This window comes from Gopherus flavomarginatus, chromosome 2 (assembly GCF_025201925.1).
Source record: "Gopherus flavomarginatus isolate rGopFla2 chromosome 2, rGopFla2.mat.asm, whole genome shotgun sequence".
In the NCBI taxonomy this organism is placed as follows: Eukaryota; Metazoa; Chordata; order Testudines; family Testudinidae; genus Gopherus; species Gopherus flavomarginatus.
In genome coordinates, this window is record NC_066618.1 from 79,781,965 (window position 1) to 79,804,495 (window position 22,531).

A 22,531-nucleotide genomic window follows, 5' to 3' on the forward strand; every position below is an offset into this window, starting at 1 on the left:
TGAGTCTTCCTTGGGAGGGAATCTAGTAGTTAAAGTGAAAAAAACCTCCAGCCTGCAAGACCTATTAGCACAACACTGAAACTGTTAAAGAGACATTCAAGGGGTAATAAAGCCATTTAACAGGCATTTGCCAACCCCAAGGTATATACTGACAGGTTTCAGAGTGGTAGTCCTGTTAGTCTGTATCAGCAAAAACAAGGACGAGTCCTTGTGTCACCTCAAAGACTAACAAATTATTTGGGCATAAGCTTTTGTGGACTAGAACCCATTTCATCAGATGTCCACGAAAGCTTATGCCCAAATAAATTTTTATACTGTCAGTTTCTGACTTAACTGACAAAAACAGTTGTGCATTAATGTAATATTTACACAGAACATGTCAGTCTACAGGACCTTAGTTTAAAATTTGCTTTAAAAATATTTCATTAGTGAGCTGGTGAAGATTATAAAATCACATTTCTAAAAAATGCTTGCATAGAGTTTTAGATGCACAATCATCTTTAGCCTTAAATGTGTGGATCTTCACACATAGTTTTTTAAATAAATCCTTCAAAAGACCTCCCTTATCTAAAATACACATTTTAATTACTATAGTTAAAAAAAAAAGTGCTTCCAAGTCTTCCTGTCCTTTCTGTCCATCCCTTCACCACCTCTCCCCCCACTCCCCACTGAAGAGAGCCCTTAAAGGGACAACAGTCCTTCCCTTCCAGATAGCTGGACAAAGAGTTCCCTTTCTTTACTTCTGACTATCCGACAAACTAGTTTTAAAAGAACCCTCCAGAAAAATCAGTACCTTAGTAAGACAAAATCCTTGTTATACCTAAAATCTTTGGAAACATATTTTTTTAAAGTTGGTGAAATTTCATAACCATGTCTCTTGTTATGGAGATCACACAAAGTAAATTACTGTTCCCTTTTTCTAAAAGCAATGAACATTGTTATGAACACACTAAATCTCTCTGATTAATTTAAAAGAATGTCTTTTTAAATATGTAGTAATCTGGAATGCTGGCTTAAGATTTGAGTACATTTAAAATATAAATTCAACTTAGAAATACTGATGAAGAAAATGTAAAACAGAGAAGAGCTGCATCATGTATTCCATTATATGTAATGTTGTATTCAGCAGGACAGCTGACTCACCCTTACTATGAAGTTTTTGCACATAAATCTCTGACAAACTTCAGGGCATATCAAAAAACCTGTGACTGACATTTTTTATTCCCAAATTTTAGTGCTTTTAATTAGGTACTTTCTTCATGTCCATTCTGCATGAGGGAGAGTGCATGGAAGTCTCTGCGGGGAACTGTGACTCTCCGCCACCATTAGGCAGGCTGGGCATCTCATTATCCTTTGCTGTCAAGTCCCTCCTCCCCCTCCCCCACCAGGCTGTGAGCTTGGGCTGCCATCCGGCATAGGGGCACCAGTTTAATAATACTGCCTAGGGCCCCATAAATCCTAAGGACGGCCCTGCGCACTACGCCAGCAATAGCTCCAGAAACATTGTGCCTCCAGACACTCTGCAGAGCTCACTTGGCAGCTGGCTCAACTCCCCTTTGCTAGGGTGCAGCCGACTGGTGAAGGGGAGAGGCCACCTAGCCCTATACATAGGGCCCTACCAAACTCATGGTCCATTTTGGTCAATTTCAGTCACAAGATTTTTAAAATCATAGATTTCATGATTTCAGCTATTTAAATCTGAAATTTCATGGTGGTGTAATTGTAGGGAGCCTGACCCAAAAGGGAGTTGGTTGGGGTTGTGGTACAGCGCAGGCTTCAGAGCTGGGTGGTTAAAGAAGGATGCACCCCCACTTCCCCAAGCTGCAGCCCCACTCCTAGCCCTGGTTCTGAAGAACATTGGGGGGCATGGACAGGGAAGGGGGGGCATGACCCTCGAAAGTTTGGGGACCATTGATTTAAGCTGACCTCCTGCACATCACAGGCCACAGAACCTCACCCACCCACTCCTGTAGTAGGCCCATAACCTCTGACTGAGTTACTGAAATCCTCAAATCTTGACGTAAAGATGCCATGTTACAGAGAATCCCCATTTACTCTAGCTTAAACCAGCATGTGACCCTGTGCCTCACATTGCAGAGGAAAGCAAAAACTCCCCGGGGTCTCTGCCAATGTGACGTGGGGGAATATACCTTCCTGACCCCAAATATGGGGATCAGTTAGCTCCTGAGTTTGTGGGTGAGATCCGCCAGCCAGACACCTGGGAAAGACTTCTGTATAATAACTGAAAGCCCTCCCCAGCTAGTGTCCATTCAGAACACAGAGATGTGTATTAATCAGTAGCAAATCTTAGGATTGTTTTTGTTTTTTTTTTCTCATTTATTACACATACAGAAGTGACATCTACCAAGTTTAACCACTCAACAGAAAGACAGACAGACACACACACACACACACGAAAAATGCAAAAAACTGCATGTTATGCCATGTTAAATTTGAACAGATAAAAACCACATGAAGTCAGGAAATGCAAAGTTTTTGGTTCTAAAAGCAACATTAATTCAACTCCATTGTCCAACATATATGTTTTGTGGTATTGTTTGACATTAACTTAAATATATCAGCCAGAAAAAACAAGAATGGAACACATCACAGATGGCCAAATGACTGTTGCTGTTAGGACTTTAACTTTTGCAGTACATTTTGTGGATTTAATTATGTAATATTATTGTTCTTCTTATTATTTATTTATTCATGTAACTCTCTAGCTGTGCATGGCATTTCACAGAACAAGCAATGACTTATCCTGTGCTCATAAGGGTTTACAATCGGCAAACACTTACTGCTGAGCGTAGGGCTTACTATTATGAGGCATCCCTGCGATGTCATTGATTTCTTTTGGACTCCGCATGGGCACAGCAGTCCACCTGTGCAGCTCAGTCCCAGAAGCTGATAACACATGGGGAGGATGGGGAAGGAGTGGGAGAAAGATGAAAGCAATGGAGTAATCCTGCGCTTATTGAAGTCAATGATAAAGCGCCCATTGACTTCAGTGGGGCAGGATTTCACACATTAAAATGATGTGGTCACTCTGGAGGCCAATGTAGTGTCTTGGCGGTTACTATGTTTTTTATAGTAATAGCAATTGTTTTGACTTGATGAACATGGCACTAACATAACTTGTATCATTTAATCTTTCTCTTAAAAAGAAATGAGAGAAAAGGAAATTGCTTGTGCAATCAGATGGGTGTTTTTTAAATGATCCCCTTTAGATTTTGAAGCTCATACCGCCCTGAAGCTCACATGCTATTTCATTATTTATGAGATTCACTTTGGAGGTGCCACCCTTTTTTCTTATGTCAAACCAAATTGGTCATATTGACTATTTCTGAAGCAGTTAAGGCTTAATCAAAAGCCTACTGAAGTCAATGAAAAGACTCCCATTGACTTCTATGAACTTCGGTCAGTCTCAAACTGTTCAGTTAATATTTCGCATGTTGGCCTTAGAAATTTGCCATTAACACTCAAGATAAGATTTTTCAAAGGAACCTCAAGGAGTTAGGTGCCTAAAATTTCAATGAGATTCAACTCCTTTGAAAATGCAAGTTGGAGTCAGTGCTCAATAAATACTTGGTTAATGCATTTTCCCAGCCTGTCTGTAATGTGTCAGAAATTTTCTTTCCCCCATCTGTCTCTTCCTCGGATCTATTCTGCTTCTTCAGCATGTGCTGCTGAATTTGATTCTCAAGAACCAAGCACTCAAGATCAGCTTCTGATCATAAAAGCTTTAGAGGACTGAGGTATATCCATGGTTGCAAACTTGCACTTTATGTCAGGCGAGTGTGTCACTCTTGTAGGGGCATGTTTTAAAATGATGAATCCTTAAAGACTGTCAAATTGTGTTCCTGAATGTACTGCAGTAGGATCTGTCCTCTTCTGTTAATGACTTGAAGCAAGGGTCTAAGGCCTTGGTATCCACCCTGGCTTTCCCAGAATTCCTGATCCATGTACAGTGACTTCAGAAGCATGTTCTGTAAACATCCCGATTTGAGCACAGTCACAGCTGTCTCAGGAAAACTGATGAAGACAATCAGAAGAAGGAAAGAAAAGGAGTTGGAAGGATAAAATCATACAACTAAGGGGTTAGGGCAAGAGAATAGTGTTTGCTCCATATCTGTCCCTGGAAGTAGTCAGAGTTCTGTTCTGTTCATATTTTATGCAAAGCAGAGATTGTTTTGGTGCTAACTATTTTTCTTGGATGCAGAGATGTAGAAAGCTATAACAGCTTAATAAGCAAAGAGTGAGAGAGCTGTCCCTTGCCCAAAACATTTGAATCTGGGTTTTCAACCCTTCAGTGTTCATGCAGGGAAAATAATATGCTTTATGTTTCTGAGACAGTCATTAGCCACCCCCAGAGTGCACGTAGGGCCTGATTCTGATCTCACTCTAATTTTATACCACTGTAACTCCATTAATTTCAGTAGAGCCACTCCTGATTTACACGGGTGCATGTTAGCTCGGACTGAGGCCCCATATTTGTGTTTCTGATATCTGCATGTAGGACCTTATCCAAACCCATTGAAGTCAATGGGAGCCTTTCCACTATCTTGAAGGGGACCTGGCTCAGCCCCCATATTGAGACTTGAGCGAAAAGGCAGTACAAGAAACTAAGATATACAAACGTGGGATTGCACATCTTTCAGCAGTGGTGTATGTGGAACAAACATTTTTAGCATCGTCATGGGCAGGGGTGGGGCAGGGGTGTAGATATCAATGAGGTATATGCGAATGTAAAGGACTCAGTCTTTCTATTGGATGTGAGCCCTAAGAATCACTATCTAGAAGAAAACTTCCCAAACACAGGCAAGCCCCATCCAGTCCAATTTATTCTCACCAGAGACACATCTGTTTTTGTTGAAGAACCTTAACTGTTCTGCCTTATATATTCTGAAAGAAAGGGAATGTTCTGGTGGCATGGGCTGTGACCATCTGGTACCGTTAGCTAGAATCGCTTCTGTTGCCCTTCTTACCCATCTATGCCTTCCAGTAGCCTGAAGTTGAGTTTTGCTTCTGGATGGTAAGGTCTGCCTGCATTGTCAATGAGCACCAGGCGAGAAGGCTCACTTCCCCGGATCTGGAGGGAAAAAAGCAAGAAGTTCACATTTTGGGGGTTCTTTGAGCTGACGTTTTGGGAGGAAGGGTTATTTGTATGCAAAGAGTGGTTTTTTGAATATTTAGGGTTGGCAGCAATGATAGTCCATAGCAAAGGTGGAACCGGGGACCACGTATTAACTCTTAGAGACAAGCTTCTTGTCTGCAGCCAGGCCAGTGCGACTATGTGCTGTCGTTTACCCTTTACCAAACCACAATTTAACCCAAAAGTCTTAAGTTGCTGAGCACATGTACTAGCTACACCAAATAAAATGCAGAGGGTCACCATGGCCAGGTCCCTAAAGTTAAATTCATCTTGTCCCCAACGATTAAATTGGTCTGTAGTAGATTTCTAAGATGAAAGTCAGATTGTCATTATCTAACATTACTGAGCAATCTCAATGTCATACTTCATTCTTAACTTCCTATTTTATTTATTCTCATGCAGGAACAATATTTGTAATCAGCACGCTATTTGATTTCGTGATGAGAAGACATGTAGATTGAATTTCATTTGTTTAATATTCTAGCAGAATAAAATGTGCGTGTTGTTGAAAGAATACAGCCACTGTATGACTGCTATGCCATACTGAAATTTTACTTGAGAAGTCTGTACGCAGCCAGAAGGAGATCATGTCATTCTGTTTTTTTAAGTGCTGCAACTTTAAATGGAGAGAGATCTCCCTGCCTCATGCTGTCACACCCTGCATTTCATTTCAGATGCAGAATGTTACAAAGAGAATCACACACTGTGCTTGCTTCTCACTCACTCTCAGGACCAGATTCAGATACACTTGCACTTACTATACTTTTACTTACACTGAGCAGCAAATTACTCCACCAGTTGTCCCATTGACTTAGTTATACATATAAGAATCTAACCTGCAGACATTTTTTATTTTCTCTTACCCTGAAATAAAAGTTACCTAGACATATTTTGCTCTTTGTGGTGGGGGTAAAAACATAACAAGAGTCAATAACAGATAACCAGTCTGGCCTGTTAAAAAAAAGATAGAGGTTAGAAACTGAAAGGATGGAGGCAAACATAATGTTTGGCGATATCATACCAGGATATGGACCAGGACCAGCTCTGCAGGATTCCTACATCTGTCATGAAGCATTTCCTCCATGCAGGGTTCTGCAGGGTCTGGCTGAAATCCACAGCAGTAACGGTCCAGGCGGTCATGAACCTGTGGGTGACATTTGAAGTATTTAGAGGCTTCAGGAATTTCAGGATGGTGATGTTAAGTTGTAGTTTAACAGGGAACTTTTCATGCCTGGAAAAAAAAAGCTTGGTAAATTTTAGAGAAAAATCCAGATTATTCTTTAATGAAAGAGCTGTTTATATAAAAAATTGGTGAGTGTTCAGAGAACCATTAAAAAATGTAGCTGCTTTTCTAAACCATTTTGGTTTGGGAAGTGGACTGCTAAGCTCCCAATAACAGGCTTTCCTGCAAGATTTCAGACTTCCTGCTTGCAGTATTTCAATACTCGATGTTTGCATGGACTGAATAGATTCTGTTTCTATCTGAAACCAAGAGGAGATGCATATAAAAATTAAGGCAAAACAAAAAAAATAAGTTAACTGAATTTTTTTGAACCTCAGAAAGGGATTTTCTGAGGCAAATTCAAATGCTGGATGAAGGTTTAGGTTGGTTCCTGTTTTATATGAACCATTTCATCCTTCCCTAATAATATTCGAAACAATTCTTGATAGAAATGCGAAGAATGAACAAGGGAGCGTGGGAAATTGTTCTATGTTTGCTTGGCCCGTTAGTGCATTCTTAACACCTGCATAGTGCGGGAATTGTCCTGCGTGCAGTTTGCAGATCAAGGTGGATACTCCACGTGGGGCGCTGTAACTTGCTTTAGCTGCATCTGCGTTTAGCAATTCATGGGCACTTTTGAACTTGCTCCTCCTCACTCATGACAGCCCAATCAATGAAATGCTGATGCCGTCCCTGAAGCCCTGCCCTGGAGCCTTTACTGGAGTGTGCATTATGCAATCTGGGTTACAGAAACAACTCTCCTCTTGTGGCTCCTTAAACTAAAATCTAGACATTAGATTAACAGCTTTGAATTTAGCCTGATATAGGGATGAAGCTATTTAACTTTGGGTTTATTCACCTGGTTTTCGGTAGTGAACGCCCCAATGTTAGAACCACCACTGCTAGGAAGGAGCCATCTTTGGCAGCAACTGGGTCAAATCCTCCCCTGAGTATACGGTTTGGCACAGGGAAGAAGGAATCCTTTCATAGGTTGTTATGGGGTCACTACGTTAGTCCATTGCCCTCCTGCTGTATGCTTGCCCCATAGAGGCAATGGCTGGTGGAGCCCCCTCATGGCAGACTGGCTAGTCTAAACCGCTCTCCCCACAACCTGCTCCGTTTACTAAACCCAGGCAGAAGGTGTTGGGCTGCACGACACCTAGGTATGCATAGACTTTCTACATGAACATGGGCTCCTGCATTTGTCCCTACCCCACTCCTGAAGAGTGGAACCACCTCACTTGTGCTGCACGCATGACACCCCATATCCTTGGAGGAAGAAATAGAATTTGACTCTCCTTCAAGATTAATGTTATCACTATCAAGTGAAACCCAGAAGCCATAACCCCTTTCTAATTTTTCATGTCCCACTCTGTTAGCTTTGTCACAATAAGCTATTGGCTTTTATGCTGCTTTGTACAAGGCAGATGGTCTGCTGTCTCGGTTATATAATAATCACTCCAGAGGTGTGCAAAAGTGCCATGGCTTATACAGGAGACTGACTCACTGCCTCCTCCGAACAAGGCCTGGCCAGAGCACAGCAGCATAAATCAGCTCCTGCAAACACATCACACTTTCCTGAAACAGGACCAGTGCTGCTGACGCAGGCAGCATTTCCAGAGTACGTAGTGAAACTGACCGATTTCGCATGAGGTTGCCAAGGAATCTGGTTCAAACCAGAGACGTGAATCTATAGCCTGGTTTTGGATTATGAACCTGTAACTCAGGTCAAGTTTGCTGAGGTTCATGAACCTTTCGGTCAGGCTGGGCCAAATTTCAAGTGAACCTGAGCTGAGTTTCAGGTGCCAAGCGGGGATTTATGATTTTCAGTGGAAACCATGTGATACTAGGTAATTACCAGTTTCAACTTAACAACTACCAGAAATGTTAGCTGAATTGTGTTTTGTCTGAACCCCAAACTCAAATCAAAGCACAGAGGAATAAAGTGATATAAGGACTGCACAGTTTGATTTGTGTGACCATTATATTCCTAGCCCTCTTCGATCCCAAATTAACTAATTTGATCCCATGCTAGTATTTCTTAACACAGGCCCATCAGTTGATGTTTAATGAGGCACTCCAGGCAATATTTCTCCTTCGGGGAAACCCTAGACCGGAAGTATTTTCTGAAACCAAATGCATTTGAACTCAGGAAAATGTCACACTTATTCCATGCACATCCTATGTCTAGGTGCCTGAAAGTGCAGCACACTGATTTCTCCCACCTTTTATGTCATTTTCCATCATAGCAGAATTAATAGTCTGTGCAGAACATAAAGAAAATCTCAGCTGATTTACAGAGAGAGTCAATGTGCTTGTGAACTAGACAGAAGTTTGACTCGACGTACTCACTGGGAGACTATGAACAAAATCATAAGTTGTCATGCATAGGAGGAGACATTGGCCACATTTTCAAAGGTAACTGCATTCCAATTTGGCTGTGTACTTATGTCTGCAAATGCAGTGTTGGAAACTGGGAAACTGCACATGAGAATGGGTAATAACATCATGTGACTTCCACCACTCTGGGGGGAAGATGGCAGCCAACAGCATGCATGCCAGTGAGAGATAGGGTCAGTTTGGATAGTGAGCATCATGGAAATACTCTTATGAAAAGAGGCCTGGGATACTTAATGTTCATGCAGTTCAGACGAGACCTAGATTTTGCAGGTGTCATCTGAAAAACTCCCACAAAATATGTTACATCAGATGACTATGTCCTGCCTATATCCTGCCTCAGGAGGGAACAGCCCTTTTAGTAACTACACAAGTTACAGAAGTAGTCAACTGAGTCTGCTCAGGTGTCTAGAAACAGTCAAGTCACACTGGGCATGCTCAGAGGCTTGAGACATGCATTAATATCATCCACTCATGGTTCTATTACAGAGGTTCTCAAACGTCATTGCACCACGACCCCCTTCTGAGAACAAAAATTGCTACACAGTCCCACGTGTGGCTGAAGCCGTAGCCTGAGCCCCGCCAGCCTGGGGGCAGGGGGGGGAGCGGAAGCCCTCAGGCTTCGGCTTCAGCCCCAGGGCCCAATGTGTCTAATACAGGCCCTGCCAACCTCATTAAAAAGGGGTCATGACCTGCAGTTTGAGAACTGTTCTATTACTCAGCCCCATCCTATTATATTTAAAGATTTAATTAAGATGATATTAAAAAAAAAGTGAACAGTACAGAGTTTAAGCATAGAAGTTTCTGGTTATCAGGGAATAACATATAGATTATCGAGGGTGCAAATTTTGGTTTAAGATCAGGTGGCATAAGGAATACATAATCTGTAATATCCCCAATTGGGGGTAAAAGGTTAATGGGTCGAAGTACAGACATTGAGATATGAGGGTATGAAGTTCATAAAGTGGCTATGTTCGGGTGTGGAGTATAATGAGTGGATATGATGATGAGGATGGATTGACCCTCATTTGGTGAGATTTAATGTTCAGGGAGTTTATAGTTCCAGTTCATATGATCCAACAGAGAAAGTGTCTTGTTCCCTTTCTCGTAGTCGAAGAACAATGTCATTCTGGCTCACGCCTCCTGGTAATGTCGGTGGCCAGTGATGTGCTCAGTGTAGATGTCCCTGGACCATCAGATGGTGTCTGAGACCATGAGGCGCCGACCGATCCCGCAGGTCCACAGCACACGCTCATTGCACGGGTCCCAGGGGCCCAGGGCTCCGACAATCAGGGCGTCCATCTGCACCTCGTAGCCCTTCGCTCTCAGGGTGTCAGCCTGGGGGGGGTATACTTTTCCAGCTTATGAGCTTGGGCTTCGTGAAATGCCAGGATCCTGTTCTCAAAGGAGACCATGACGTCGACGAGGATGATATTTTTCTTGGTCTCGTCAGTGATGATGATGTCAGGTCATAGCTGGCTGTCGGTACTGGAGATGGTGCAGTTCACGGAGATCTCCCCCAGGTGTGGTGCGATGGCTTTCACCAGGCGGTTCTGGATAGTGTTGTGGCGCAGCTGCCAGGCTCTGGAGTGGGGTTTGCAGCTGCACAGGATGTGGGGCAGGGTCTCGTTGGAGTAACCGCACTTCCTGCAACGCTTGTCTCGGTTCCTGAGGCGGACGGCTCCACTGAAAGGGACCCAGTTTAGCCGGGCACAGTGGATGAACCGCCAGTTGGCGAAGCGGGTGAAGCCGCCCCCAGCAAGGAAGTGGTTGCTGGCATCCCACTTGCTGGTCAACTCAAAGGCTTTATCCTGGTCCGGTTTACGATTCAGGGTTTCCACATACAGTGAGTGGATGGTGGACTTCAGAGTCCTCTCTAGCAAGCCCCTGGCACTCGGGGTAACAATGGTGTTGTCGTTGGACCTGATCTGCGGCACCTGGATTCCCAGCTCCTGGCACTCCTTGCACCACTCCCAGCGGCAGCCAATGTGCTTCCCCAGGCGACGCATGGCATTGTGAGTGCGGGACCACAGTGAAGCAATGTTGCACCCATCCTGTCCGAATTCCCCATCCAGATAGCCACTCAGGAAGGTGGAGATGTCTTGGTTAGAGGGGGCTCTGCTGATCTGCTTCTCTGTTGCATCATGCAGGATGTTCACCACGATGTTCCTTACCGTGGCGTCAGGACATGTCAGCAGGCAGAACGCGTGGGTGATTGTCGCGACATCGCACAGGTCACTTATGCAGGGGACATTGGCACCACTATGCCTGTGGGCGATGTAGACCAGCTCGTTGCTGGCTCTCTGGGGAAGGAACAGCTACTTCTTCATCAGCTGCTGGATGATCTTGTCTTCCCTGTTGAGGGGCACCTTCGCCACTGCAGATCCCCTTAGGGTGAACGAGATCCGTGGGATCAGGAAGGTGTTCAGGGCATTTATCTTCTGCCAGCAGAGAGGTATCAATCTTGGCAGTGTCTTGCAAGATCTCCTGGATGGTGTCCTCAGGTGTCTGCTGGACATGGAAACCCATCGGCATGTCAAGGTGCTGGTACGCCTGCCCCTCTGCCAGGGATGACGGGCTCACCGTGGGTCTGGAACTTTGTTGCCAGCACCGAGTCTCTTTTGCTGCCGTCAATGTGCAGAGTTGAGCATTTCTTCGCATTAAAGCGGAGCCCCATCCAGTCAGTAGCTCAGCTGGTGGCGTCTAGCATACCTTGGAGGCTCTCTGGGTCATCCACAGTCAGGACCAGATCATCCACATAGGCCAGAATGCTGATTTTCTTGCAGTGCAGGTCGAAGCAGTTCGGGCTGCTAGAGATGGCTCAGATGCGCGGTTCTATGGCCAGGTTGAAAATGATGGGGCTAAGAGGGCATCCTTGTTTCACACCGCAGCGGATGGGGATGGTGTCCGTCTCTCTGTCCATGGTGCGGATGGTGGTGGTGCAGTCCTTGTAGAGGTCCCAGAGGATCTGGATGAAGGTTTCTGGCATCCCGAACTCTCCCAGGGTGGCAAAGATATGATGATGGGGTATGGACCCAAAGGTGTTGGTCAGGTCAAGCCAGGCTACGGCGCACTGCCTCTTGGACCTCCTGGCCTCCTGAATGGCCATCTGAAGGAGGAAGTTGTGCTCGTAGCATCCCGGGCAGGACATGAAACCCTTCTGCACTGAGCTGACAGCGCCCCTGCACACTGACCAGTCCATGATTCTGGCCGCAAGGCAGCTGGCATACAGCTTGTAGATGGTGGAGCAGAGGCAGATGGCCCTCCAGTTGCTGGGGTCATCTCGTTCACCTTTTTAGTGGATGAGCACAGTCATGGACTTTTTCCAGGAGCGGGGAAGGTGGTGGAACTGCTTGTATTTGTTGAAGATGGCAGCAAGCACCAAGCAGCTGGGGTTTCACTTCTTCAGCAGGTGGTAGCGGATGCCATCTTTTCCAGGGGCAGTGTTTTTGGTCCTCGTCAGCCTCGCCTGCACCTCCTGAGGGGGGAAATCTCGCTCCAGGTCCTCTGTGAGGGCGATCCGGGGTAGCGGGAGAAGGCATTCTGGGCGTCACAAGTTGGTCTGGGCCTCATGATCAAACACATCCTTGAAGTAGGAGTAGAGCCTCTCGGGCTGGATGGCACAGTGGGAGGAGGTCCCGTCGAGGATCTCCCTCATGGCTTTTGTCTGGTTCGTCCTGTATAGTTTCTGAATATGGAATGCAGCCACTGGATCGTAGCAACAGCCGACATCCCCTCTCCTACTTTCTCTGGCAGTGTTGTTATGGCTCGGTGCAGGGAATCTGCAAGTAGCCCGTGAGGCCTCCTGGGGTTCCCTCCTTCTGGCTGTAATTTCTGCAGATAGTTCTGCGGTCAGTCTGTCTGTCAGAGTGTCAAAGTTCTCGAAGTCCTCAGCCTTTGCCAGCTCGTCCATCGAGGCGGATTGCCATGGCGTGGCGACCCTCGCTTGCGGCCATCGCTCCTTCTGTTGCATTGTCTCCACAGGTTTGGGTCCTGTGCGGACAGTCTGTGGCCTTGTTGTCCCTCGGACTGGGGGGCGGTCTTCAGGTGGTTTTGGGGGAGGGGGTCCTGATATGGTGGGGAGGACAGCTGTTGGTGTCTCCGAGGCAGCACTGGATCTTCCAGTGCTGGACTTTGGAGGGGCACGGTCGTGTTTGGAAGCACTGGGGATGGTTCTGGTTCTTCTGTGGGCGGTATCCAGCTGGGGGGTCCTCAGTGGGGCATGGGCTTTTGGCAGTCTGAGTCTCGTTGGGTAATCTTGGAGGAGGTGTTGGATCTCGCGGGGGCGGGGTCTGGCAGTGGGATCTGGCGGCTGTGGGAGGCTCCTCCGTTGGCTGGGTCTTGCCGTGTGGCCTGAGTGGTGGTGCTAGTTGCTCCTATGGCAGGGCGGCATGAGGTTACCTGTGAGGGAGCGCTGCCCCGTCTCGTATCCGTGTTGTGCTGGATGGTTTCTATGAGGTCGCTGAGGCATCTGGTGAGGCTGCTGACTTGCGAGGTGGCGTTGATCCCCACCTGGCAAGTCAGCAACCTGTTCTATTACATCATTTTATTAGCATACTCAGACCCATCCTAATATATAATACCTACCTTTCTATCCCCGCTCCTCCTTTGCTGAAGGCTGACCCCAGCCCACACTGTGTTTTCCTTAAAAAAACCACCTCTTTTGCCTGGTACTCATGGTAACTGTTGTATGCCCATCTGGATATGAATGTATTGCCTCTGCTCCACCCACTAGAATGTGGGAGGCTGTACCTTTTAGCATGTTGCTGGGAGACTGTTTTTAGGAAACCACGGAATAAATGTATATAGAATAACAGAAGTTATAAGGTACAGGCTGAGTCTGACATCTGACTTAAGCCTCTCTCCAGGAACTGGTTTGGCTAATTGTCCCTGGTTGACGACATGCACAGTGTAGTGTTGACACACTTTCTCTCGACTGACATCTGCTCCCCTAGACAGTCCGTGTCTTTATTTATGTATAGGCAGAGCTAAGGTAAGACCATATTCCACCTAGGCTTTACCTATACAGCTTATTACATCTTGTACATTTCTGTAATAGAAACAGACACACACCATCCATCTAATGATCTCAAATGCTTTCTAAGCATTAAGGATTTCAGCCTCTCAACCACCCTATGAAGGAGGTAAGTATCATTATACCACTTGTACAGGTGAGGAAGCTGAAGCAGAGAATTTCAGTGACTTAGCCAAGACACCAGAGACTGTTTAGAGCAGTACCAGGAATAGAATTCAGATCTACCAACTCGAAGGTCTATGATTTAGGGATGAGACTGTGCATTATATTTGGGGTTTGCAAGGGTTCATCCAGCCTGGAAGATTTACCATGTTATAACACTTTGCAGGCTTCGTACCAAAAGAACAAAGCACAATCTGGAAAAATTCATGCCTTGGCAAAGACTCAAAAAAAGTTTAAATAAGTTTCAACCCTTCCAAATGGTGGCAAGTAACTCTCCATGAGCAGTATATGTAGCTTATGACAGTATAGCCAAAAGTACCATTATGGCCATCGTATAGTGTGACTTCCTGCATAACATATCATAACCTTCACTCTGATTCTTGCACTGAGTGGAATGAAGAAAGGTGGGGAGCGGGAACCATGGTGTGAGGAGGGGGAGAGGGGGATGTGAGCAGGATCAGGATAGGGGAGGGTGGGATGGAGAGAAGCAGAGGGAGACAAGGGCAGGCTGGGGGCACAAGGACAGACGAGTCTATAACCACTACAGCACACACACCTTCATTCTAGCATTTCCTAACTTTGGACAGCTTAACTATGAAACCTGAATAATGTTCTTTTAATGTAGTCATTTTTTTGGATGAACTCAACATTTATATTGTGGGATTGCCTAGAGGCTGCCCAGCTCAGGGCCCCAGTCGTGATAGGTGTTGTACAAACATATATGGTAGATGACCATCCTTGCCCCAAAGAGCTTGCTATTTAGAAGAAAAGACCCAATAGGACAATGATGAAAACAAGTGGGTTGTGGTGGGGAGTGGGAGGGAGATGGGGTAACAGCAATAACAGAGTGGGTGTAATTCTTAGCCAGTCAGGAGCAGGGATCACAGCTCTCCACCTTCCTAGCAATCAGCTGATTATAGTTTGCTATCTCTGTATTACAGAAGAGGTGAACTGTCTCTGCATTTGGACACATAAAGGGCAGCTTGGAAGAAAGAACAAAAGAGCATGTCAGAGACATGCTGATAAAGGCTGGCACTTGACTCTGGAATTCAGTCCCCGCCTTGGTCTGACAGACCTGGCATTTGTTGACTTTGAGGATATTCTGAACCCCTTACCTATTTTCTACTTTTGTTGAAGGATGGTGTGTTGAGGGATGAGAGATGCTCAGATCGAGGCTGGTTATTCTAGAGGTTATTTTATTTTCCCAGACAAGTGCTATATTTTCTCTGGGTTGATGTGTGTGGGCCATTCCCTGTGTGGCTGATTCTTATTTACACTGAGGCTCCTTAACACTGTTCTGTCAAAGTGAAGGGGCCTTAATGAGGGCTCACATTATATATGCATGCATTTTCCAGCCCCTTTACACTGCCAGAGAGGGACAAAGGGGCCTCAGTGTCAATGAGAATCAGACCCCATATATAAAATTTTGGACAAAACGTGGCCAGTTTCTTTCCTGTGACGTCGTCTACATTTTACATGAAAGGTTGCAATGTAAGGTTCAGACATCTCTATCCGCCATGGAGACTTAAATCATGTGGAACTGGGTCATTTGGGCCTAATTCTACCTCCACTGAAGTTAATGGGAGTTTTGCTATTGACATCAAAAGGGACCAGGATTTGGATTAATTTAACCTATTGTATTTTGATGGATTCCTGCCATGTTTACCATACGAGCAGTGTTGCCAGTTGAGGCAGGAAAGTGTAGACAAAGGCAGTATTATTGAGCCAAATGAAGAGAGAGATGGTATGTGAAGTGATCAGCCAACTCAAAGTTAAAAGTCACTACCTAAGAGATGAATGCTGCAGACATTGCCAAACTGGGAGATAACTGAAACAGAGGTGTTCTAATCCTGCTTTCTAGCAGCAGTGCTCAGCGAGTGAACAGCAGTGTTCACAATACACTGTGCTCTCTCTTCTGGTAATTTTTCTTGGCAGTAAACTTTTTGCCTGTGGAGAGAGGTTCACAGAGAATGGTTTGAATCATGTTAGTGAGCTACAGTATGAAAAATAGGCAGAGTCTCTGTGAGGTGTTTGTAAAGGATTTTGATCAGTGCAGCTGGCCTTTGGGAGCCAATGTGAAATAACTGTATATTAGAGAGGCTGCAAATAATAGAGGCACTGCCTTAGGGGAAAGACCTATAGAACATAATACAGAATGATAATCCTTGCATGGAATTTTTGGATCATCCTATAGAATCCACTACTGCTCCAAAATTCTACAGAATGGTTGAGGATTCAAAGGATTTCATTCTCTATTAAATCCTATAGGGTTTTGAGTAATTTCTGAAGAACTTTGTTACATTTCTATAATATCCTCCTGGTTTCATCCTTATTTAGCTTGATAGGACTTTTCCATTAGTGATGATCTCTTTGGAGCTATTGAGAAACTCTGTGGTTTGTTTTTGTCATTTGGTCTGCTTGCACCTTACGTAAAAGTCTCCCTCAAACATCATCCTTTCCATTTAGGGCCCAATCTTCACATTGAATCCAATGAGATTTTTGCTATGGGGCCCAATTTTCCCACAGGAAGCTGGATCAGGCCCTTGAAGTGTTCTGAGTGGCAGGGCAAGGAAGTAGAAAAGAGAAAAAACTTGTCCCGAATCTTCCTCTTCCTGGTATTTTTGAGTCACTGTCTGGTTTCTGTCTGGTATGCCCATGGCCCACTGTAGTCTCCCCATCACTGCTCTGGTTGAATCTGAGATCTACCATATCTCTTCGAAGGAGGAGAGGCAGTAGCTGTTCACATGGTGCCTTGGCAATCAGTCCACAAAGCGGCATTGGTGTTCTCCAGTAAGAGTTACTTTCCTAAGTCTCCTGGCCCAGAGATAAATTGCTACTCTGGAGTTGTGGAAAATTATGAATCAAAGAGCAAAGAAGGAATCTATTCTGGACAGCTTTTTCCTTGGGGGAAGGGGGCACCAATAACATTCACTGTCAGGGCCTGACATCACACAAGTGTATGCTCATGGCTGGAGATGGGAAATGGTGGTATTGGAATGAGGGGGCAGAGAATGGAAAAAACTAAAAATGTATAGGTCCATAGGACCTATACACAGCTGGCGTAAATCAATGTATCTCCACTGACTTCTATGGTGATTTACACCCACTGAGGATTTGACCATATGGTTTTTAAGTAAAAACACCAAGGGTGAAGTCCTGGTCCCATTGAAGTCAAGAGAATTTTCCCACTGATTTCATTAGGGCCAGGATTTCACCCCATAACGCCACCATCTCAAACCTGGATGTGTTTATTAGTAAGTTCTAAAGTAACAGTCCCACACAAAAAAGCCAATCCCAGAATTTCCATTTCTGCTCTTTAAACACTTATTTTATTTCCTGCTAGATTCATTTTAAATATGAATGTTAATAGTTTTAATGTAAAATATTCCAGTCGTGACTGGATTTGTTAAATCTAGCCATGATTGACCCCTTCTGCCAGCCATACTTTGAGGTTATAAAGATTAATGGTTAAGCTCTGCCAAGAAAAAAAAAAAAGGTAATAGAAACACATATTTTAGCAGAGATTTTTTAAAACCTTTCAGATAGTTTTTTTCCCCTAATGCTTGTTCCTACAGTGCTAAGTAATACCCCTGAGGTGTATAAATAAGACTCCATCTCCTATATAAACCATCTCTTCTTCCTCTCAGTTGCCCCTAATAACTCAAATTCTCTGTTCAGAGACACTGTAATAATCCCCCATAGCAGCAGGTTCTGATTTTCCAGATGGAAGATTAAGCACTCTTAATCCACACACAGAAGAGAAGGAAAATCTTCATGATGGGGAAAGGATCCTGGTTAGAGGAAAAAAAGCTGATTTTCAGCAACAAAAAGACACCAGGAACAAAAGAGTCTGGATAACATGAGACTGACATAAGATTCTTTTAAATGAGCATGACCTCACACCAGTGTGAATCAGGAATAACTCCACCCAAACTGGTGAGGTTACACCAGGATAAAACTAGAATAAGTGAGATCAGGATCAGGTCTGATGTGTCTGAAGCTTGCCTGTGTATCCATGTTCCCCTTCAAGTCCAAAGGGCTTTACATGCACAAACTATACAAAAGCACAACTTTACACTGAGCTTCCAAACTGCACAGTACATTGAGAAATGATAAAGCAGCTGTCTCTCCCTTCCACACATTGATTAATAAACACATTTACTGAAGATTGACAGCTACACCAAGACTGATTTGTGAAAGTAAAGACATTTTTGTTTAAATGTGCGTTGTAAATGACAAAAAAGGCCTTTTTGTGCTTCTCTCTCTGATACAGAAAGCAGGTTGGAAGGGCTTTTGGTGTTTGAAAATGTGCTTGGGTTATATTTGGTTGGTTGAGGGGGGGAGGTTCAAATTAGAAAATCAGGTCCTGTCTAGGCTTGAAGACACTACAAGTACTAATGAAATAGTGACATCAGGAGGTTAATGAGGACCAAAAGCTCACAGAGTAGGACACTACTGTACGTAATAGAAAATGTACAGCTTTGACAGGACAGTATGGGGTTAATGTTAGAGAGGGACAAGTGTGTATTTTGTAATTAAAAGTTGCTGTTTCTACTAGGCTGCTTTTACCCATTGGTAAGCCAAAGAGTTCTTGACACCTTCTTTTCTAGGAAACCTAATCCTCTGCCCATAACCCTATGCCAACGTTTTTGAGGAAGCCTGGTGTACTTCAGGCATCACTGTTTGACTTGGTTGACGTAATGCTAACCAGGAAATGAGTGGCAAAGACCCAGTAAAACTAGATGAAGCTCCTTGCTTTGCTGCACAATTCTCTACTTGAAGAGCAGTTCATTCTGCAAACAGACTGAGTCTGGTGGTTTAGGAAGTTTGCCACACTTGATCCAGCGACTATGACACTGAAGGTTTGTTCAGAATGGAAAGCTACTGTGTACAGTTTCAGTCTTTTCCAGTGTCAAGTCCCAGACACTCCGAAACCTGAAAAATTAAAACAAATGATAGTGACAGCTTCCCTGGTAAAGCGGCAGCAATCCAGCATATCCCTGCTAAAGGCAGAATTCCCTTGGTTTGGTGTCAGTTTCAGGCTTCTGACTGAATCAGTCATCTGTGAGACAATCCTTGTACAGAGGTCTACTGATTGATGATCCAGGCTTCCTGTTCTTTATCTGCGGTTTGAGAATTCAAATAAGATTAGATAATCATGACAAACTGAAAAGTTAATGAAAACATGAATGAGTTCAGACTGCAGGCATTCGGTGTTCCTGCTAGGAATACAGGGTTGTCCTGAGGATGAGTGGAGTCTCATGGTAACAGAGCTTACAGACGGTGAGCTATACTTATGGTGTAAGTCACCACAGCACCTTTTATGTCAATGAATCTACACTGATTGATTCCAGCAAGAGATCTGGCATCAGTATCCAGCCAGCCTCCTTTTCCCCTCCCCCACCTTTGCTCTTCAAGGCTCAATCAGGCAATCTTTCCTCGGGTAGGTAATGCCATTCAGTCCACAGGATGATTTGACTGACTATTGCAGGACTGAGCCCTGTGTCACAGGTTGATTATCAAACGGTGTTGTGAACTCCACTAATCTGATTCATAATGACTCACAGCCATGGGGTAGTGGTACAGTGCTCAGCACATGGTCATGACCTCATAAACCTACTTTAACTCAGGGTACAAAATCATCCTAATTAGATGATGCCACTTGAATATGAAAGGACTATTTAAAAAAAACTTCCACTTTTGCACATTTGTCCGGGATCCATTTTAACCACAAATCTGCATGGAAAAAAACACTGTTTCCTACTTTGAAAACAAGCAAAGTCAGTGAGTTTTTATTTCAGATGTTAATTTGGGTTCGGAAACCAAACAATCTGGGCCTAAATTCTGCTTTCTCTTTCACCCTTCCATTTGCTTTCACTGCGCTGTGACCTGTTCTGTTCAGCGAGGTGTCTGAAGACGGACTGCATGAGCTTGGATGGAGACACACACCTTTGCCTAGGCTACTTTGACTATTCTGGAAGCCAGGCATCCTTGCGTTTTAATCCTGGCTCGATCACTGATATGCTATGTGACCTGGGGCAAGTCATTTGGCTTTGTGCCTTAGATTCTCCATTCATAAAATCGGAATAATAATGCTTACCTGTCTGCCGTCCAGCAGTTTGTGAGGGTAATTAGTACTTCTAAACCATTTTGACTATGGAAAGTCTTTTATTAATGCCACGTATAATTATAGAGACATGGTGGGTGAGGTTGAGACTGATGAGAGAGACAAGCATTTGAGCTACACAGAGCTCTTCTTCAGGTGTGGGAAACAAAGTCAGAGTGTCACTGCGAAATACAAAATGGAACAGATTGTTTAGCACGTTTTAACTACTTACGCTTAATAATCTGTTCCACCTTGTATGAAGCAGTGGCCCTTTGAGTAAGTTTCTCAGACCTGCAGAACCCTGCATAAGCTTGAAAGCTTGACTCTCTCAGCAGTGGAAGCTGGTCTAATAAAATATATTACCTCACTCACTTTGGTTTTCTAATATCCTGGGACCAACACTTCCACAACAAACACCGCATACACATATAATTATGAGAGTAATAAGGTGTACTTCTGCTGGCTTTGTTTGACTCTTTTTTTTTTTTTTTTTGGACACTCCGGAGTTGGAGACCTTCCCAGATTTCCCCTCTCCCCAACTTTGTGAAACAAGACTTTCACTGAAACAAGACTTATAGCTATGCCCAACACACACACACACACACACACACACACACACACACACACACACACACACACACACACGAGAAGAAAAAAGAAAAACAGGGATTGGTTCACCACCAAGCATACCTGTAGGAGAAAATCAAAGAGCGCCAATTTGGCCCACTCTGTGTGCAGGACGCTCAAACACGGAGCTATTCCAAGGGCTGCCCTGGAATCTGCCATGCCACACCGCTGCTGCAGCAGAGACTGGTACTGTAGCCATCCCAGTGCAAAAGAGTTCTGGTCATTGTTGGCATCATCTAGGTGCTGGATATCTGGCACCCACCATATGATGGGCCTCGCTGCACCATTGGTGTATTTGTAGGGCAGCAGGGGACTGTCGAATTTGCGGGCCACTGCAGGCAGACTCCTATTCAGCCCCAACACTCTGTCCAAGTGGAAAGCTAGCACCTCATAGAGGTCACTGGGCCTCTTTATTAATCCACAGAGCCCATCAGAACAGTCTCCTTTAGCGTCAGATAGGGAAGTGTCTTGGCTGACCAAAAGACTGACTCTCAGTATTTGTCCATGGGCAGGAATTCTGGTTTTGGTCACCACTTCGCTATTTGCCAGCCATTTCATCTTCTGCACATCGTCTGCAGTAAACCAAGGTGGGATCTTCTCACCAAACCTCAGGCGGCCCTCCCATTTGGCAGAAAGGGCATCTTCTGGAGTTTTCATACACCATTCAGATGTCTGTAACTGTGTGGCCACACTCACCCAGAAATGAGCTCCTGGCTCTCCAGGCCCCTGCGAGTAACTGCCTGTCCCTTTCTGAGTGCCTGCTGTAACTTTGAAGGGCAGCCTGCTATCTGCTTCTGAGATAAAGGCTTCAATTGAATCTGAATGTTGCGGCTCAGCACCAGCTGCCTGCACATCTGGTTTGCGTTGGTCCTGTGCCACAGTTGGCTGGCTTGTAAAAGAGTTCTTAAGAAGTAAAACAAACTCCGGCTTTCCTTCGTGAAAACCCCTTTTATTGCTGAGTGAAGGAGAAAAGAAAGGGGCCTCCTCCATTTGTGGTTTCATATCTGCCTTTTTCCCTCTCAGCTTATAGAAATGAACATTGTTCCCTGTATTCTTTAGAGAAAAATGAGTATTAAGCTCCCTTTTCTTCTCACCACTGGTCCTGTGGGGAATGTTTTCATGCTGTAATTTACTGCTGGCTTCAGAGCTTTTCACAACATTATGTTTCCTAATCTCTCCTTTGTGCTTTCTCTTTGCTTTCAGCAGTGTGTGGTTTTGTCGGCGCAGGCTGCTTAGCTGGTTCTTTGGCTTGCAGGCAGAGTGGGGATAGTGTGAGGATTGCCTTTCCTGATCGGTGCCAGGGGGAGTGGGTTCCCATTCTCTGTGATCAAAACTCCTGGCCTGCCGGGGGACAGAGGCAGTGGTGTTTGTCCACAGACGCCTGGGCTGGATGACTTTCCCATGTGGCTCAGCCAGTGCCAAGAACTGGAAATCGGACTCAGTTGGAAGCAGCAGAGGAAAACTAGTAAATGCCACCACAGAGAAGGCAAGCAAGAAGCAGAATCCAGCCACAGGTGGTCTCTTCAGCATCATTCTTCTCCGTGATCTCTGAGCCTGTGGAGTCAGAAAGGACAGCCTTATTGCCTGCATCACGGGGGATAGCCAGAGCTAGGGCAGAAAGCTGTCTTCGTGAAATGTATTGGCCTGCAAGGAGTTGGGTTGACCAATGCAAATGGTATCTGTAGATCATATTGTGTTAGCACTCGCTAAGGCTCCAGTTCAGCTCCCACTAATGCCAGTAGAAAACCCCCAATGACATCAATGGGAACAGAACTGGGCTGTGATGTAACTCCATGGGCTTCACCAAGGCTGAATTTGGCCTGAAGA

General features: G+C 44.8%; 2 protein-coding genes across 4 annotated transcripts in view; one reads left to right on the forward strand and one right to left on the reverse strand.

Moving 5' to 3' along the window:
* Positions 1 to 22,531, forward strand: part of POMGNT2 (protein O-linked mannose N-acetylglucosaminyltransferase 2 (beta 1,4-)) — a 271,191-nt gene that overhangs the window by 111,337 nt on the left and 137,323 nt on the right. The gene's annotated exons all lie outside the window — the stretch shown is intronic.
* On the reverse strand, positions 3,634 to 22,294 carry GASK1A (golgi associated kinase 1A). The gene is made up of 4 exons (XM_050938407.1): positions 20,768 to 22,294; positions 6,177 to 6,299; positions 4,989 to 5,092; positions 3,634 to 4,035 (listed from the first exon to the last, which is right to left on the reverse strand). Exons 1-4 carry the CDS (start codon positions 22,292 to 22,294, stop codon positions 3,825 to 3,827), a joined length of 1,965 nt encoding a protein of 654 aa, XP_050794364.1. The 3' UTR covers positions 3,634 to 3,824.

What these genes read in the sequence shown, in the direction of transcription:
- GASK1A (XM_050938407.1), bottom strand. Translation starts at nt 22,294, where the DNA reads ATGCAGGCAATAAGGCTGTCCTTTCTGACTCCACAGGCTCAGAGATCA. An exon ending in TGGTCCTGGTCCATATCCTG is followed by an intron (nt 5,093 to 6,176) that starts GTATGATATCGC and finishes TTTTCCCTCCAG; the next exon opens with ATCCGGGGAAGTGAGCCTTC. An exon ending in CTACTGGAAGGCATAGATGG is followed by an intron (nt 4,036 to 4,988) that starts GTAAGAAGGGCA and finishes TGTCTTCATCAG; the next exon opens with TTTTCCTGAGACAGCTGTGA.